Source organism: Aspergillus neoniger, assembly GCF_003184625.1.
Source record: "Aspergillus neoniger CBS 115656 unplaced genomic scaffold BO87scaffold_4, whole genome shotgun sequence".
NCBI lineage: Eukaryota > Fungi > Ascomycota > Eurotiomycetes > Eurotiales > Aspergillaceae > Aspergillus > Aspergillus neoniger.
The window spans coordinates 138,952-156,274 of NW_020291132.1; the positions used below are offsets into that span (position 1 = coordinate 138,952).

General features: G+C 49.5%; 6 protein-coding genes across 6 annotated transcripts; 1 reads left to right on the forward strand and 5 right to left on the reverse strand.

Moving 5' to 3' along the window:
* Positions 1 to 186: 186 nt before the first annotated feature.
* BO87DRAFT_445832 (NmrA/HSCARG family protein) lies at positions 187 to 1,535 on the reverse strand. Its single transcript, XM_025628181.1, has 5 exons — positions 1,471 to 1,535; positions 1,197 to 1,408; positions 987 to 1,137; positions 572 to 904; positions 187 to 504 (listed from the first exon to the last, which is right to left on the reverse strand). The coding sequence occupies exons 1-5, from the start codon at positions 1,511 to 1,513 to the stop codon at positions 245 to 247; spliced, it is 999 nt and encodes a 332-aa protein (XP_025483545.1). The 5' UTR covers positions 1,514 to 1,535; the 3' UTR covers positions 187 to 244.
* Positions 1,536 to 2,053: 518 nt separating this feature from the next.
* Positions 2,054 to 3,710, reverse strand: BO87DRAFT_373016 (glycoside hydrolase family 16 protein). Its single transcript, XM_025622434.1, has 2 exons — positions 2,690 to 3,710; positions 2,054 to 2,620 (listed from the first exon to the last, which is right to left on the reverse strand). Exons 1-2 carry the CDS (start codon positions 3,487 to 3,489, stop codon positions 2,317 to 2,319), a joined length of 1,104 nt encoding a protein of 367 aa, XP_025483546.1. The 5' UTR covers positions 3,490 to 3,710; the 3' UTR covers positions 2,054 to 2,316.
* A 1,330-nt stretch (positions 3,711 to 5,040) lies between these two features.
* Positions 5,041 to 6,306, reverse strand: BO87DRAFT_445838 (phosphatidylserine decarboxylase family protein). The gene has a single exon (XM_025628182.1). It carries the CDS (start codon positions 6,272 to 6,274, stop codon positions 5,195 to 5,197), a length of 1,080 nt encoding a protein of 359 aa, XP_025483547.1. The 5' UTR covers positions 6,275 to 6,306; the 3' UTR covers positions 5,041 to 5,194.
* Positions 6,307 to 7,191: 885 nt separating this feature from the next.
* On the reverse strand, positions 7,192 to 7,937 carry BO87DRAFT_422102 (cupin domain-containing protein; the record flags this gene model as incomplete). Its single annotated transcript, XM_025627098.1, has 3 exons — positions 7,192 to 7,356; positions 7,427 to 7,492; positions 7,581 to 7,937. 3 exons carry the CDS (start codon positions 7,935 to 7,937, stop codon positions 7,192 to 7,194), a joined length of 588 nt encoding a protein of 195 aa, XP_025483548.1.
* A 587-nt stretch (positions 7,938 to 8,524) lies between these two features.
* On the reverse strand, positions 8,525 to 10,354 carry BO87DRAFT_403732 (Zn(II)2Cys6 transcription factor). The gene has a single exon (XM_025625799.1). It carries the CDS (start codon positions 10,288 to 10,290, stop codon positions 8,530 to 8,532), a length of 1,761 nt encoding a protein of 586 aa, XP_025483549.1. The 5' UTR covers positions 10,291 to 10,354; the 3' UTR covers positions 8,525 to 8,529.
* A 1,901-nt stretch (positions 10,355 to 12,255) lies between these two features.
* Positions 12,256 to 17,255, forward strand: BO87DRAFT_373017 (ABC bile acid transporter). Its single transcript, XM_025622435.1, has 4 exons — positions 12,256 to 12,640; positions 12,715 to 13,518; positions 13,574 to 16,349; positions 16,399 to 17,255. The coding sequence occupies exons 1-4, from the start codon at positions 12,314 to 12,316 to the stop codon at positions 17,115 to 17,117; spliced, it is 4,626 nt and encodes a 1,541-aa protein (XP_025483550.1). The 5' UTR covers positions 12,256 to 12,313; the 3' UTR covers positions 17,118 to 17,255.
* The last annotated feature ends 68 nt before the right edge of the window (positions 17,256 to 17,323 follow it).

Genomic DNA, 17,323 nt, shown 5'->3' on the forward strand with positions numbered 1-17,323 from the left:
CAACTAACCAAGTCCCTCAATAGGTATCAGACTCCGGGAAACCCTACCTAGCCTCACTCCCTTGCAGATAGTTCTATTGGTAAACTAGGATGGTATGATGAGTTACGATGCAAGCAAATTCACCGCTACTCCAACCCGCGCATAAAGCATACGCCAAAAGTGCAAGGGATAAAGACAACCAGCTCTCTATCGTTACGCAAGTAACTCTGCATATCCAGTTTCTGACATAGTATAGTCATCTCTTCTACACCTTGGCAAACTCCCTCTCCATAAACTCCCTCACAGTAATAAGCGTCTCCCTCCCCTTCTCCCCCTTGGCCTTAAACGCCGCCTTCTTCAACGCCGCAGCAGTTTGAATCTCCGTAGGCCCATTACCGAAGTACTCCCCATCCCTAAACTGCGAATAAATAAAAACATCCCGCTCCTGCTCACGCCAATATTCCCCCTTCGTATTCATGTCATTCGGGTCCGCCAGAACCTCATACCGGGCTTTCTTGCCCGTCACTATACCCATCACCGTCAGCATCCACCCCAACCACTCATCACAGAACAGATCAAGATTTGAACTCACCAGAAACAAACGTATTCACCACCTCCGCCGATGAAACAATATCACTCGACCCCTGAATCAGCCGTCTATTCCACCGCAACGGGTTAACAAAAACCCCATGAACCAGATCCCCAAAGTCATCTTTCATACTGATCCAGGGGAAATCTTCTTTCCCGCCCCAGAAGGGCGTCTTGTATGTTAGATAGCCCGCAGAGTCAGGGAATGTGGGCCATCCGCCGAATAAGTTGGCGTAGTCTGGCTCGAGCCAGTTCTCCATGAACCACGCGGCGACGATGGGGGTTACGGTTTTGAAGCCCTTGGTGGTGTAGGCTTGTCGCTCGACTTGGATTTTTACTGTGTTCTCTGTCGTTAGTCTAGTCAATGGAGATATAAATTGGTTTGTGGATGGATGTCTGTTTGCGTTTGTGATACTCACAATCAAGACCAGGACATTTCACTGCCCCATTCGTCATTTCTGATATCGCAAGACCAGAGCTATACACTAGATGCTGCACGCCGGATAAAGCGGCGCATTCGATGATGTTGCTGCCTAGGTCGGCGTCGTTGAGGCCTTTGGCTTCTAGTTCCTAATATATGCCTTAGCTAGTATCATTGCTCCAGTCATATAAGTAAAAGTAGGACAAACCGGATCCTCCGAATTCGTATTCACAAACGCCCCCCAACTACCCGAAAACGCCTGCTGGAGTTCCTGTCGGTTGAACCCATCGGCTTTGACTAGCTCTGCGCCCAGGGAAGCCAGTTCATTGGCTTTGCTCGACGATGGGTTCCTGGTTATGGCGCGGACGTGAAAAGTAGGGTTTTGCACGAGCGAGCGCACGACGGAGCTGCCTTGGCGGCCTGGGTGGGTAAGTATTTAGTTTTGGGTATAGGGGAGAGAGAGGGTAAGGGGGCTTAAATACCGGTTGCACCGAAGACGGTGATGGTTTTGGTCTCGATTGTCATGGTTGAGTGGGTTGGGTTGTTGGGTTCTACGATGGGAGAATATGTGGGAACTGGGGATAGTTACTACTATATGAGATGTATATGTCTGTCTCAGTAATTTACTAGATGGGTGGTGACGTTGCAGATGTCCATTGAGCCTGGACTTTCACCGCTCCTGCTTGGTGCATACTTCTAGATTGTTGGATTGTCTCATATACAGTCTAGCCATGGGGTCTATGTAAATGCGGATAAAGCATGGAAATCTATCATTATATGACAATGTGCCTGTTAAGCGAGGGGGACTGACAAGCCTGCTCGACTTACCTACCAGGTACAGTAGTCTGGATAGTCAGACGCGCAAAACCGGGTATAGTTTCTTGCGTGGCAAGCAATCCAAACCTAACCTCCTTGCATGAGAGTGGAGCGTAGATCATTGGATGTATCGTGTGGCTATGTCTGCAGAGTGCCGCCAACTAACAAATTGTCCTTAGGGCGAGATCGCGCTGTCTGTGCATCCAGCTGGATTGCGTACTAGAAAAATTTTTGATGGTAGTGTATTCCCAATAATGTACATTAATTGCTCTATGATCGATAATTCGCTCCGTCTATATACAAAAATATAAATAACAAGTCTTTATAAATAGACCACGCATTGAATCGCTCAATATATATCTCAAAAATAATAATGTAACAAGTACAAGTGTTTCGCAATGGACAGTCGGTATCCAAGTATGGGTAAAAAAAGGAGAAAAGAGAACAAATCGACGTGCTTCACCCATCGTAAAACATTCCGCACAACACCACGAGCAGATAGCAGGGTTAGGCTATTGTCCAACTGCTTGGTACCCACGACGAGCCGTCCAGTCGCTTTGTCTCCATTGCTTTTTGTACGTTTCCATCTCGGTCGGGTCCGCGGCAGTACCCTGACCTTCACCAAGAGCGCGCTCGAGACGACCTTGGCGGCGCTGGCGCAGGAAGTAAAGGACAAAGCCGGCGATACAGAGAGCGGCGAAGGCAGCGGCACCGCAGTAGACGCCAATGTGGGCTGCTGTGCCCAGTTTGTCCCATTTCTGGGCAAGCGTCTCGGCGGGTTTCTTCGAGATTTCTTTGGCGGCAGTGGAGTTTCCACTATAGACAAGGGCAGTTAGATGAATAATCCTTTACCTCGGCGACGGGCACCAACGAATAAGGACTTACCTAACAATCTCAATACTCTCGTAAGAGCCATTGTGACCGATGTATTTGTACTCCTTGCCCGAGGAGAAATCCTGGACACGGATTTTCTGCACCGTCATAGTAAAGGGGACGTCGGTCCAGTTGACCAAACCACCACCCCATTCGATGTTTCCTATCGATTGCGACGCAATACCCACAGGCCAGTTGCTGACCTTGACTCTGCACGGCGTTTGGGGGTAGTTCTTGCCATATACGGTGAGAGGTTCAGAGTAGTTGACCGTGCGCCTCAGTTCGCCATCAATCCACCACTCCAGACGATCCTTGTCCCAGTAAGTAGTGTAGTTGTGGAACTCGGTATCTGCGTTCGATACAGCATGGTAGCCACCGCGATCACTTGTCGTTGTATTTCCCTTTCCGAAGAAGTCTGATTGCACCTCGCTGGTGTTGTATCCCACCCACTCCCAATCGATCTCGTCCAAGTCATCGGATTGCAGGATCACGCTGCTGATGATACCTGCACCCTTGGCCATCTTGACATGCGCCTCCATTACACCGAAAAAGATGTAAAAGTTCGACACCAACAAGGTGGAGGCGTTTTCCGTCTTGATGCTGAATTCTGCTCCTTCCGACGTGTACTCTATCTCTCCTGTCTGCATATCCCAAAGCTTGTCATCTAGCGTCTGGTTGAACCACCATGTGTGCTCTGTGGACAGCGCCGCGTCGGCGGGGCATGTGCTGTTGATGGGGTTGCAATCGGTTTCATCGGCGGCCACCAGGCCGGCTAGCGCCCCAAGGAGCCAGGCATGGCGAAGATAGAACATGGCGGCAGGTTTGTGAGGGCGTGGTAATCGAATTGGTGGTCAGAGTCTGGGGTGACCCGACTCAGGTGCTGGTGGGTTTGGGTGCGGGATGGGTATGGGCGGGTTCGTGGCTGTCCTGGGGGAGGGATGACAGGAATGGTTTCAGGTTCATGGCTCGTGGCGGGCAGGAAGGAGAAGGAGCCCATTGACGGAGTTATAGCGCTGGAGATAAAAAAAAAGTGCCTCTTTGGCTTCTAGCGAGCAAGCTATCGATAGCACAGAAGCAAAGATGGTGGCAGCCAATCAAGGAGCGAGTCGGCACTTAGTCTCCGAGGCATCGGCGGGGGCTAATCCCACTATAGGCAGCTTTCAGGGGCAAGGGCCCAAACCCAACTTTTAAAAATAGGGGCAATCTGCCATTGGTCCCTGAAAAAGGGACACCAGACGGTGTCTCTCGTCGAGCCTGGTTATTGGTAGCCACGATAGACTCCACCTGGGTCTTTTTTTTCACCCATGAAAACTGGTTTTGCTCGTGTCGTGGAGGAGGAAGAATTTTCCTCTCGCCTCTGCTCAGGAGACAGCTGAGCGGTTGGTCCGAGCCATCCGACAGTAATGCTGTTGCAAGCGAGTTGGGGATCTGCTGATATGCAGTCGAACGATCCAATTAAAGCAGCACAACTCCATCGCAGCAATATTACAGGAGTTCGCAATTAAACTTGGGGGTCCCTGGGGGCGAGTTGACTCGGAGAGAGCACTAATGACAACTGGCTGTTGAGGGTTATTCGGGTCAGCAACTTCTTCCCCGGGGATGGTTGCCGATTCGAGTTATCAGGATCCACACAACCAGCCCCTATTGGACTAGCAAGCAAAACAATTGCCGGTGCCATTCCTAGACAGGAAGTTGAATTTCCCAATTAGTCAGAGCTTGGCAGGCTAGTGCGTAAAGCTTGACCGGGATAGGGTTAGTCGATCTGCCACTTTCCGGGAAGCTGCTTTGATAGGGTCGGATCTAATTTGGTTGATTGCAATTGTTGGCTCTCCAGGGGCTGAATGGAAATTTGGGAGCCTGATCCAAAGGCTTGTCTCTCAATTTAGAGCGCTGTCAACCTACAGTTCTTGCACAAGCATGTGCCAGAAGGCTTGGCCCTTCTGGAACGTCGAGTTGGTGAAACATCCGCTCTTGGAGGCAGATTGCATTATCGCCGTAATAAGTTCTTCTTGTTCATATTGAGAGAGCGTTCTGATCGGTCTCTATAGATATGTTCGAAGCAGCTGTTAAGTACCTGTAAATCCATAAGGTTCCACTAACCATTGTAGTACCCCACAAATACGAAAACGATGTCTTGGAATGAATAGATAGCGAGATAGGCATATATTCGGAAAACCACTCCATTTGATCTCTTTATGATTTCATTCAATGCAAGGCCATCGTCCACCATTATACTAGTAAGCACCGGGAGTATTAAATAACCTGCCGGCTTTCACGTTCACACCCAGTTTGGCATGAATATCGCAGTAGTAATCATGGCATTCTGAACCTGTGATGGCTAGAAGGAAAGGTACAGTACCCTCGTAGCATTCAACAATTACTAAAATTGACCATACCTTCCAGAACCAGACCAGACGCACAGATTGGTACAACGAAAGCTTTGGGGTACATTGTAACCTCACTCAGATACCCTACTAAATTTACCCAGAGATATCCGGCTTATCTCCTGTCCAACCTTCATATCTTCTGTATCCTTCCAATTAACCCTGACCTGGGGCCCAAAAATCCCCCAAAATGGAACATCCCAAGCTCCTGGCCCTTCTCTACATAATCCCCAGGTAGCACCGTCGTCTCGCACGAGCCACGTTCCAGTATACCCGCAAATAAGCAGCACACGAGCACTTTATCTTCAGTTTCGATGAATATCAGGTGTCTAGTAGCCGTATGCACGGCATAGCCCTGGGACTCGGAAACCCAGTCATCCAGACTCGTATTATCCCGTTGAGCAGGGCAGAATATCCCAGGTATCTCCAGAGTTCTGACGACAACTCCCGAGACGGGCGCATGCCACCGATGGTAGCCAGTAGGCTCAAGGTATACCTGGAGAACCGTACCGCCGACAAATTGCCCCGCGATCGGGTCCTCATCAAGCATATCTTCGAGTGAGTAGAGCTGATCCTTGAGCCAGTATTCATCTTTAGCTTTTATATTGGTTGCGAATTTGTAGGTGACCCCATCGACAGCAGCAGAAACGACACCGGGGTTGTCTGGCTCCGCAATTGGTCGGGCACCCTTACGGAGCTCTCTGTTGAAGAATTCCTCCCAGGAATTGAACCCCCAGTGGGGCTTGCTTGGGTCGCATACGAATGTTTTCTCGAAATCGCGCATATTGGCGAGGGCATCGGGGCTGAACCAGCCATTAGACTCGCTGGTTAGGACGGCTGCTGATTCTGGGCTGCGGAGAAATTTGCCCCAGTCCTTGAGGATGTCATGGAAGGCATTGTTGACCTTTGCGTTGAGGAAGAATTCGTATCCGGATGGCGTGCGAATGTATGGCTCGATGAACCTGGTCAAGGGGCTGCTGGCCCAGCGTTGGGTAGAAAATACGGGCGCACTTCGAACGAGGCTGTTCAACTGGATGATGAAGGTAGCGAGGTTGCTAGGGATGGTTGGATCTCCCGGGCGGGTTTGCGTGAACATTTCTGTGGTGAGCTTGTAGAGCTTGGGGTCGCTCTCGATCAAGGACTTGAAGGCCTTGATGCTTGTGTTGAGGTTGGTGGATGTAGTCTGCGATATAACATTCTTGGTGAAGTCCATGATGAAACAAGTGGAGGTTGGGGCCCTGTGTGATGGTTTAAGGATTGGAATAGGATAGTAAAATTCCATGCAAGAGTTAATCAATTAGATTAGGGTACTGACGGGGTTTTTATGCCAATTCTTCTGTCATGTGGAACACATGGCGTCCTGCTAGTACTCTCTTTTCACCCCTCCCTTCACCCATGGATGGGCACAGCTTGAGGTAATACGATTGTTGCGTCGGAGCTTGAGCTCGAGCCGTATAGTAAGCAGCACCTTTAACTTCATAAGTATCTATTCATGTCAATTATCTGCAGAATTACAGGGTTCCCCACGGTCAGCGATTAAGACTCCAGCTTCGATAACGTCTCATATAAACCACCTTATGCTTTTGTTTCTGGTATGTACTTTTCAATTTGTAGCGGGTATCATGGAGAAACTAGAGTATACTAAATTGAGCAAATGCTGACATCAGAACCTAGTCCGACTGACACAGTGTACAGGATTTCAGGTAACACAACTGACCCTTTTTGTGACCCGATATTCACATGATTCTACGTCATCTTGCTTAGGTCCACTAAAATAGCATAGCCCAAATGAAATTGTCAATGCTCGCTTGTCAAGGCAAGAAGAGCTGCATCAGCTCCAATGTAATCAACGACCAAATGTATTTGATAGGGAGATGTCAAATTGACTTCGACTCTGTGAAGACTAATATCCAACGTACGGATAGCAGCCCCGAGGAAGACAGATGATATAGATCAAGTTCGGTCTTGACCTCTCAACCCAGAATCATTGTTTGTCTTGACCGCGTTTTATGACAAGGTCTTTGACCGGTACTGAAATTAGACCAGTAATGCACTACTCGATGCGAGCTATATATCATATAGATGATATCCAAGTGCCCAAGCTATCATTCAGGCTCGACAATCAAACACTCAGTTCCATTTCCAGACAATTGGTAAATGTCCCTCTTTTCCATAAATGGGATCATGAACCGGCGTAGGCACCGACTCACAGACAATACGCTTCCCGTCCGTTTCCTCCGGTGAGTCAAGTGCCTCCTCGTAATCCCATGGCTGCTCTCGGGAATTCTTGTCATTCTGCCATTTGTAAGTCAACTCGAAACAAAGCAACCTGTTGACTTAACAAGCAGTATCAGCAGCAGCTTACCAGCGAATACCATCCAATTATCTCATAATTGTCCGAGGTATTCGTGACGCAATGCGTGACACCGGCCTACACAGACATAGTTATGTCAACAACACGAGTTTTACTTATATCATGTGTTGTGCATCCCGGGAGCATACAATAGGTCAAAACATACAGGAAACACAAACACATCTCCCGCGCGAGCGGTAAACATGACACCGATCTCTTCACCATTCTCACCAACGTCGGGGTCAAGGGGAGATTTCCCAAGCCGGTATGTTCCTGTTCCGTGTAGAACTGTATACGCCTCGTGTGTGATGGAGTGGTAGTGAGGGACGGCTGCGAGTGTATTTTCTGCTATTTTCCAGTGTCCTCCATACACCCATTCACTTTGCTCTATAGCGTTGGAAGCTCCTTGGGGTGTCTTGTCGATTAACGCATCCCTGTAGACAAGGACTGGACGGGTTGAATTGGGAGAGTGGGTTGTTGGAGGGACGGCGAGGATTTCGGGGGGTACTTTGTTGACGAGCATTTTTTTTGGTCTCAGGGGAGTGTGATGCGAATGTGCTATTTAGGTGGTGATTAGGGGACGATGGTAAAGCAGTGATTTTGTTTGTGTATTTAAAAATGGTTCAAGGATCCTGGAGAAGAGGAGCTGAAAGTTAGGTAGGAACCAGTCATTTTCCAATATCTGATGGTGCTTTATAGGTTCGGCGGGTGAACTAACTCCAGTATACAAAGTCTGCTAGTGGAATGGTTATCGGTAGTACATTCCGATATGCGGAGTGTCTTTCCGATTGTTCCATGCCATTCCCGAGCCGTGAGAATACCCCGCATGCAGGGATCCGAACGTGGATAGCATTAGCCGGTGCGCTATATGGCATAGTTGTGAGACGTATTGGCTGGGGCTTTTGCCATTCTTATAATCCGTGGAACTCGAATGGTCGAGGTCATAAGTGGTGAGACTGCGAATGAAGACAACGAAAAAGGTCTCTGTCATTGAGCTCGCTCGGATACGCCTGTACTGTACTGTATGTCTTTGGGTGCAGAGTCCAAGAAGAAAAGATGAAGGAAAGATCGGAAGAGATTAACATGAATAACTCAGACTTTTGCTAAAATCCCCGCTACGCTAAACTCAAAGCATCACTAACAGGCATGACATATTCTTCCCAATCATTCAAATCCGTGATAGACGCTGGTGACCTTTCCCGGGAAGACTTCGACAAACAAAAGTCGCGAGATTTCCACACCTGCTCGATAACCACACGCGCTCGAGTTACACTAGAAACACTGCTTTTGCTCATCTTCATGAGTAATTCCAAGACAAGTCTTCGCCCGTCCGTCATCTTCCCGGTATCCGGGTCTAGCATGATTGCAAAGTCGAGAGGATCAAGTTCCACAGCAGCGACGAAAAGAGGCCAGACGACCTGACAGGATGGTTCCATTGCAAGTAACTCGACAATATCTTTCAATATCCTGCGGATGTAGGTCTTGGTGATGGAGTCGGATGGTGTCAAACCGTACAATGCACAATTTAGATAGACAATGGAAGTCACTCTTTTCAACTCGGCAATTCTCTGGATTACTTGGTTGTCGCCATCGATTTGCGACTCCTGCTTGATACCTTTCAGTCTGTTGATCAGACTGGCGGCTCTGGCGTTGAACGTTTCGTGACCTTCTTCGGAGATGACTTGCCGTCTAGACCGACTCAGATCCATGATCGAGAATAGAATAGATACAAGAGCAGGACTACAGCCCATCCAGGTATTTATGGTCATGTCTTCGTCCCGCCAATAGGTCGACCCGAAAAGCTCCGCCTTTCCACAGGCGGTTCGCCCCATAACATCTTGAAAAGCAAAGAAAAGCTCAGTGAAAGATGATACTGCGTCTTGCTGTACATCTTGATTGGCCCCTTTCAACGCGATTTGCCGTCGCCGGCGTAGTCGAATGATATCTTTTGCTCCTTGGAGATGTATGATCCACTGCTGGTTGCAGTCATCAACAATATCATATAAGCACAAGAACATCATGATAACCAGGATTTCGGGGTCTTCTGTGCCTATATCCTTGGGATGTGTATTGAGGCGATGTCGAAGATGGTTCAAGACCCGAGCCTTCAGTCGCAGAGAAAGTTCGCTATACCTTGGATCGCTTTGGGACCAGTGACAGGCGGCCAGCGCCTGTATGGCCTGCAGGACTGCGGGCGGAGCGGATACACAGTAAGGAAGAATGACAGATGCAAAGGGCGACATGGACAGAGGGCTCTGTACTGTTCGGGGGCATATTTGGTTCACATAATAGTCGAACAGTACTTGATTTCCCAGGTCATCTAGAGACGGAAATAGTGAGAGAGGCGATTGTAACTTCTGTAACATCGCTTCGCGTATGTTCGTTGACAGGTCAAAAAGGGGTGGCGATTGTGCTGATGACATTACTGGCTCACGAGGCCCCAACTCTCCAAGGACTGTTCTGGCATCGACTGCCGGGAGAAGATGTGGTTCGGCGCATCCTTGCTCATCGGTATAAAGTCGTCGGATCGAGGAAAAATCGGTATTTACAAAAGTCCAAGACTGAACAGTCGGAGTCGCAAGCCATGTAGTGTCTTCTGGAAAAGTTGAACCCAGTCCTGGAGTACCGGTTGGGCCCTTCCGCTGATCAATCGGCCTCCGATTCAGCTTAGACCTGCCAAAGGCGATACCCTGTTCTCGATAAGTTGATTCCCATTTCAACCGGAATAATGTCCGGCATGGTAGGTCCTTTTCCCAGCATCGGGTGCAGATCGGCTTTTTCTCGTCGCACTTGACCTTGTTTTGTCGGCAGTTCGTACATCCGAACTGAGACCTGAAAGATGCTTTATTCTTATTTTTATTCATCTGCTCATTCATGACGGTCGTTCACGCGTGTTCAACAAAGATCCTTTGGAGATCATAGTGTGATTGCACGACTTTCTTTTAAAGTAGGCCCAGGCGAGCGCAAGAGCTAAAGGCTTGCGGAACGGCAGGTCGATGCGACATTTGAGTTTCGGGTGGGACCGGGGCGGTGGATCCCATTTGCTGAACCCTGTGGGAGTTGAGCGTATTATTCATAGAGAACAGCAATTTCTGGTTTTGATTGCATGATGATGGAGGGAGATTTATAAAGAATTGTAAGGCTTAATTAGCATTTTTGGCTGCTAGTTAAGAGATGTTGTTGTTAGTGTATATGCAAATTCAGGCAGTTCATCATGACAGTATCCAGGTGGACCCAGCTTATGGCAGCTACGGTCGCCAGTTGGCCAATTGGCAGGACAGTTGTATACCAATTCCAACAAGTAACCGAGATAGAATGTGATTTGGAAGTGCAATTCCCTCTTGGGATTAGCAGTCTCGATTCACCTCGGTTGACCCAGACATCATGATCACACGATATATAATAGGCAAGAAAGATAAACTTCTGTGTCTTTATTCGAGGAGCACCTTCACGTGCGCTGACTGAAAGATTTGACGACAAGACTACAGTAGCTAATTGTGTTGATAGCGCACGCACCCATTCTATTGTTTACTTGTGTGGGGGCACAGATGCAGGCCCTAATTTGGCTTCACGGGTGGGGACTAGACTAGACAGATCGATAGCATTCTGGGAGTAGGTTTGACAGCCTTCGTTAGACACCAGAACAGAAGAAAAAAGGTCTTCTCCCAGCAACCTTCTGTGTGCTGCTGTCGGTTTGCAATGAGTAAATAGTCTGAAGTAATGTCTCAAACATTGAAGCTGCCCTGTATGACTGCCACTTTCCCTTAGTGGAAACATGATGAAATCCGGGCATTCACCCCTGACCTGAAGAGCCCACAGCTCTTGAGCATGCTCAAGGTATGAGTGGCGAATATGTGAGCATGCTTATCTCCGACACGCAGCGTATATCATCTAGGAGGCATGCGTAACCACAGCTCCGACCATGGTCGGGATAGCTACAAGACCGATCGTCATTAATGACACGAAGGACAGGAACGGCCAAGAGGCTAGGCGAAGCTTGTCCCAACCGAAGATGTAGCTAAGATAGGGGCATTAGCGGGGTATCTGCGTGATAAGGCTGAACAGCTCCGGTGATTTGAGGGTCGAGATGAATCGCCCGGAAAAAATGTGGAAATTACATTTGTCCAATACCACGCGGAGGAGGCGGCGGAGGTGACAGTTCATATATCCTGGGACAAGAAGATTATCAACGCTTTATATTAAATGATAAGAAATGATCTGGTGACTGGTGATGACGAGGAGATGAAGGCGCAGCAGGGGGGGACGTGCACCGAGTGGAGAGAGAGGTGCCACTGACCACGGTATTATTATGCCGTGGTTCATAGCAAGAGGTGACACCGGATGTTGTGTGATGCTCGGATCGACCGTCCTACCTGGCTACTACGTAGTTTTAATGGAGGTATGCTCCCTGCAAGCTTATCGCCATTGAAGGTTCTCATTGCGAAAGCCCTGACCGCCCCAGGCAGGCGAGGGAAACGCGCAAACGGACGCGAGCTGGCCAATCAGGGGGATTCCCTCACATGGCCGGCCAGAATATCCCGGCATTTTTCTCTTTCTTCCCGTTGGATCTCCGCTTCTGCCTCACTTTCCATTAGAGTCCAGATTCTACTCCATTCATCCATTCTGAGTCATGCCGAGCAAAGTCAGGTTCTTATCGGCATCCTTCGAACGCGTTGAGTCACTTCAGCTCCGTCGGAGTCCCGGACAGACAACGCGCGGGGGAGCGGCTTATCACTGGCAGATGAATCGTATTCGCTGACTGCAGTAGCGCCGTCCGTTCGCCATGCACAAGGAAATTAGCTCGCCATCATCTCTCCATCTTTCTTTAAAATCCCAGGGCCCTTCTTCTTGCCATTCTGGACGCAGAGAACACCAACTCTAACAATCCCTGTCCGAACGATGGTGCCTTCCATCGCCCCCGGAGAGGCGGCGGTTGTTCTCTTTGTCCTGATTTCGTTGGGGACCATTTCGCCGGCCAAGAGATTGATCAACGCGAGGTGGAGGAGACACGCGAACCCCGACGACATTCGGTATGAGGATAAAGATGGAATTGCCACAAAAGAATCCACCACTCAATTGTCAAACCAACGCCCTTTTATCGTCATCTTTCTGCTGAATCTGTGTGGTCTGGGGCTGGCTTTTGCAAATTTGATCATCGCAGCAATTAGCATTCATGAGACAAAGGGGTCCGCTTCACTAGGAATCTGGCTGCTGCCGCCAGCATGGGTGCGTCGACATTCTCCTACCACTGGATCCCACCTTCGGAGAGGTCTGTTGGGATGGCTGCTGACACTCCATAGCTACTTCTGTTGGTGCAATTCGCAGACTCACTCACCCAGACACACCCAGTTGCGAAATTCGACAGCGTGCTATGGAAGCAGCCAACAATCCTTCTGATTGGTGCCATTGCCTTTTCCGTTCTCGCTGGCGAAAATGTCTCCGACGTGAGGAGAACTAGCACCACCACTATCCTGACTGGAGTGCAGCTGCCTACTCTTCTGGCCCAGGTCGCGGGTATATGGTGCGTGGAACGGCGCCCGGCTGTCTTCGACCATGACGGCAAGGAAATAGACCGAGAGATGACCGTTAGCCTCTGGTCTCGTCTGAGATTCATATGGGCTCCTGAGATCATGTCCGAAGGTGCCAAAGAAGCATTGGAATCTGAAGCTCTTCCGACTATGAATCATGCTATCCGTTCCAAGGAGGCCTCGACCGATTTTAGTGCCATGGCCTTGACAGACGCCCAACCACTGTGGATCCGCATCTTTTGGCAGTTTCGGGTCCAACTTCTGCGTCAATGGATCGCGGTTCTCATCTCCAATTTTTTCGACGTCGGGCCGTCATTCGCAACTTTGCAACTTCTTCAATACATGGAGTCACGAGAGAATGCAGACGTACGTGATCCGACTGCTTGGAAATATGTCCTGATGATTGGGATCGCCACCTTGAGCTCCACCCTGGTGGACTCGCGTATTATGTGGTGGGAAAGAGGCTATATTGTCGTTGCCTTGCGGTCGACTTTGACTTCGCTGGTATATCGTAAGTTGCTGAGAAAGAAATTGAGTACCGACCCCCCGAAAGCTGAAGGCGGCGATATTGAAGAGGTATGAGAGCCCTGATTCTTGTGTGTTTACCTTACTGATTGTTCTTTACACGCAGTCGGGCCAGGACGGACCCTCCAAGTCCGAACAAGACATTATCAATATGTTCGCGGTCGACTGCAACCAAATCGCCATTTTTGCGTCCGAAAGCTCCCAGTGTGTGAACATTGTCGGTAAAATGCTGGTGACAGTGGCGTTTTTGTGGCTTCTCATTGGATGGGAAAGCTTGTGCGCTGGCCTTCTGGGTATTGTGGTCCTTTTCCCCATCAACCAATACCTAGCGAAGCGCTATGGTAAGAAGCAGAAGGCCCTGATGGACATCCGGGATAAACGCACCACGATGACTACAGAAGCTTTGCATGGTATCCGACAAATCAAATTCTCCGCTGCTGAAGATGTGTGGTCAGACAAGCTCGAAACTGTACGTGAAGAGGAGTTGTCAGTTCTGTGGAGCAGCAGGCTCGACAATATTTACATGACGATCGGCTCGGAGTTTACGCCCATTGTCCTGACGGCTTTGTCTCTTACGACATATTCTTACATCCACGGGAGCTTGCTACCTTCTGTAGCGTTCACGGCGATCAGTCTGTTCCTCCAGCTTGAGGGCATTGTTGGGCGGATCCCTTACTTGTTAGTATCTGTTATCACCGCCCAGGTGAGTGCCGACAGAATCGACAAGTTTTTACGCGCGCCAGAGCAAGAAGAAAACACTCATCCGGGAGAGGTCATCTCGTTCCATAATGCATCCGTGACCTTCCCTTGCGATGCTCAGGATGCAGCAGCCGACCGTTTCGCATTGCGAAATCTCAACCTGGTATTTCCGAACAACGCTCTCAGTATTATCTCGGGCCCGACGGGATCGGGAAAGTCCTTACTATTGGCGGCTATTTTGGGAGAGGTGGAGGTGCTGGGTGGCTACGTCCATGTCCCGCGAGATGTCTGTCCCCAGGAGCGCTTCGATAACAAGGCAACTGCTAGCAACTGGATCCTACCAACTGCTATGGCCTTTGTTTCCCAAACTCCGTGGATTGAGAATGCCACGATCAAGAACAATATCCTCTTTGGTTTACCCTTTGATCCGGTCAGATATGAGAAGGTGCTACAAGCATGTGCACTGACAACCGATCTGGCCTTGTTCGAGGATGGCGATGAGACCGAAGTCGGCGCTCAGGGAATCAGTCTCAGTGGCGGACAGAAATGGCGTTTGAGTCTGGCACGCGCCATCTATTCACGCGCTGGAATTCTCATCATGGACGATGTCTTTAGCGCTCTCGACGCTCATGTGGGCAAGCATGTCTATGAAAACGCAGTAATGGGCGAGCTCGCAGTGGGCAGAACTCGGATTGTCGCCACTCATCATGTGTCGCTTGCCTTGTCCGGAGCGAAATATGCTGTTAGTCTCTCCGCTGACGGAACTCTCAAACACGCAGGTTCTGTGGACCAGCTAGAGGCGGATGGCGAACTCGATTCTATAAAAGAACCAGATAACAGGGAGATCTTGATTGAGGAAGAAGAGGAGCTGACAGTGCCGGCTGCCTCTGCTCCTACCGCCCCCAAGGGGCCCCCGAAAAAGCTTATTGAGGCGGAGAAGAGAGCCACGGGTCGTGTCGAGATGTCAGTCTATTCCGGGTATCTCAAGGCAACCGGAGGATGGTCATTCTGGATAATTCTTTCTTGTCTGTTCGCGGTGTTCCAGGCATTGATTTTGGCTCGGAATTACTGGATCAGGATCTGGGCAGATGCCTATGGCGATGAGCAGGGGGTGACTCAATATACATCATGCCCTCAACACAACAACCCGCAGATACAGTTGGCAGGCTATTCAACGCATACAGTCTGCATGAGCAGGTCAAGCAGTCTCCCGATCAACGTTCAGAACCGAAGTCTGTGGTTCTACCTGGGGTTGTACTGCGTCATTTCGACCTTGTCAGTGATAGTTGCCGTTAGCCGGGTATTCAACCTGTATTATGGAGCCGTCCGCGCATCACGGAGAATATTCAAAGATATGCTACACAGCGTATTCCATGCACCTCTTCGATGGTTCGACACAGTTCCCACGGGAAGAATTCTGAACCGTTTCACAGGAGACTTCAGCCTTCTGGATTCACAGCTCCCGCAGATGTTCTATTACTTTGCCATAACGCTCTGGGAATTGGTCGGTATATTGGTTGCAGCCATTTTCATCTCACCGTTTATGGTCTTGGTTGCGATCTTTCTACTGGCATCTTGCGCCTTTATAGCACGGAGCTACCTTGCTGCTGCACGAAACATTAGGCGCATTGAATCCAATAGCAAGTCGCCGGTCATATCACACTTTGCTGCATCCTTGACTGGGCTTTCCACTATTCGAGCATTTGCCAAAACCGAAGAGTTCAATAAACGGATGTATGATCTCATCGACACTTACGCCGCCTGCACATGGTATGCTTGCTATCTCGGCAGCTGGCTTCATCTTCACGTAGGATTTGTGGCCGCTTTATTTCCAGCCACTGTGGCTGCCTTCGTGATAAACACCCCAGGTATCGATGCTAGCTTGGCTGGATTCGCCCTCTCCTTCGCACTGAGCTTCACTTTCTTGACTGCCTTCACTATCCAAATTTCGACAAGAGTTGAGCTGTTCATGAATGCAACAGAGCGCATCTTTGAGTATCGAGACTTGCGGATCGAGAACCCAGACGGCACCAGCGTTAGGGCTAGCTGGCCCGAGACGGGTAGAATAGAGGTTGACGAGCTTGAAGTCGGTTACGCACAAGGTTTACCATCGATCCTGAAGGGGTTGACCTTCACTGCGGAGCCGAACCAAAGAATTGGGGTCGTCGGCCGGACAGGTGCTGGTAAGTTGCCTGCAGCATTTCCTCTTCCTTATCCAACTAACAATGACAGGCAAATCCACTTTATCTCTTGCTCTTTTCCGTTTCTTGGACACCCGTAAGGGTAGTGTCGTCATCGACGGAGTCGACATTGCCAACATCCGACTTCACGATCTCCGTACCCGCTTAGCCATCATTCCCCAAGATCCTGTTCTATTCTCCGGTACCATCCGGTCCAACCTCGACCCCCTGAATCAATACAGCGACCAGGAAGTCCGAGAAGCTTTGGCGCGTGTCCACCTCATCCCCTCCGGAAGTAGCACACCACTATTGAAGGACGACCAGGGTAATCAGTCTGGTGCTAGTTCCACCATTGCCGCTTCCGAGCATATCGGAAACACCAACATATTCCAGTCCTTATCCTCGCCTGTTGCTTCGGGCGGATCGAACCTATCCCAGGGCCAGAAACAGCTGCTCTGCCTGGCGCGCGCTATTCTATCCCGCCCAAAGATCCTCATCCTCGATGAAGCCACCTCCGCGGTGGACATGGAGACAGATATTCTCATCCAGCGATCCATTCGGGAGGCATTCACGAACACCACGCTGCTGGTGATTGCTCACCGTCTCAGTACAGTGGCCGACTTTGACCGCATTCTGGTCATGAAGGATGGTGTTGCGGCAGAGTTTGGAAGCCCTGCAGAGTTGGTAGAAACAGAGAATGGCATTTTCCAGGATATGGTCAACAAAAGTGGGGAGACAGAGGAGTTGAGTCGGATGATTTTGGGGTCATAAACCATGAGCATTAACGTTTAGATTGTTGATGCTTGCCGCTCCTTAGATCTTGTCGTGCATTTAGTAAGCTACCATTGAAGTTCTTGTTTGCATTAACTAAAAGAAAGATTTACAATTACAGTTTCAAGTTACTTGTCCTAGTAGATCCTGCTGTGAATTGTGTCACTAATCCAAATACATTACCCCAAAAATCATCGCATTTACAT

Bases quoted from the DNA above. Each gene is read 5' to 3' on its own strand.
- BO87DRAFT_373016 (XM_025622434.1), bottom strand. From the start codon at position 3,489: ATGTTCTATCTTCGCCATGCCTGGCTCCTTGGGGCGCTAGCCGGCCTG. The intron at 2,621-2,689 runs GTAAGTCCTTAT...CCTTGTCTATAG, and splicing joins GAGAGTATTGAGATTGTTAG to TGGAAACTCCACTGCCGCCA.
- BO87DRAFT_445832 (XM_025628181.1), bottom strand. From the start codon at position 1,513: ATGACAATCGAGACCAAAACCATCACCGTCTTCGGTGCAACCG. The intron at 905-986 runs GTGAGTATCACA...CAGAGAACACAG, and splicing joins GAAATGTCCTGGTCTTGATT to TAAAAATCCAAGTCGAGCGA. The intron at 505-571 runs GTGAGTTCAAAT...TGATGGGTATAG, and splicing joins GGTGAATACGTTTGTTTCTG to TGACGGGCAAGAAAGCCCGG.
- BO87DRAFT_373017 (XM_025622435.1), top strand. From the start codon at position 12,314: ATGGTGCCTTCCATCGCCCCCGGAGAGGCGGCGGTTGTTCTCTTTGTC. The intron at 13,519-13,573 runs GTATGAGAGCCC...CTTTACACGCAG, and splicing joins AAGGCGGCGATATTGAAGAG to TCGGGCCAGGACGGACCCTC. The intron at 16,350-16,398 runs GTAAGTTGCCTG...TAACAATGACAG, and splicing joins CGTCGGCCGGACAGGTGCTG to GCAAATCCACTTTATCTCTT.
- BO87DRAFT_403732 (XM_025625799.1), bottom strand. From the start codon at position 10,290: ATGAATGAGCAGATGAATAAAAATAAGAATAAAGCATCTTTCAGGTCT.
- BO87DRAFT_445838 (XM_025628182.1), bottom strand. From the start codon at position 6,274: ATGGACTTCACCAAGAATGTTATATCGCAGACTACATCCACCAACCTC.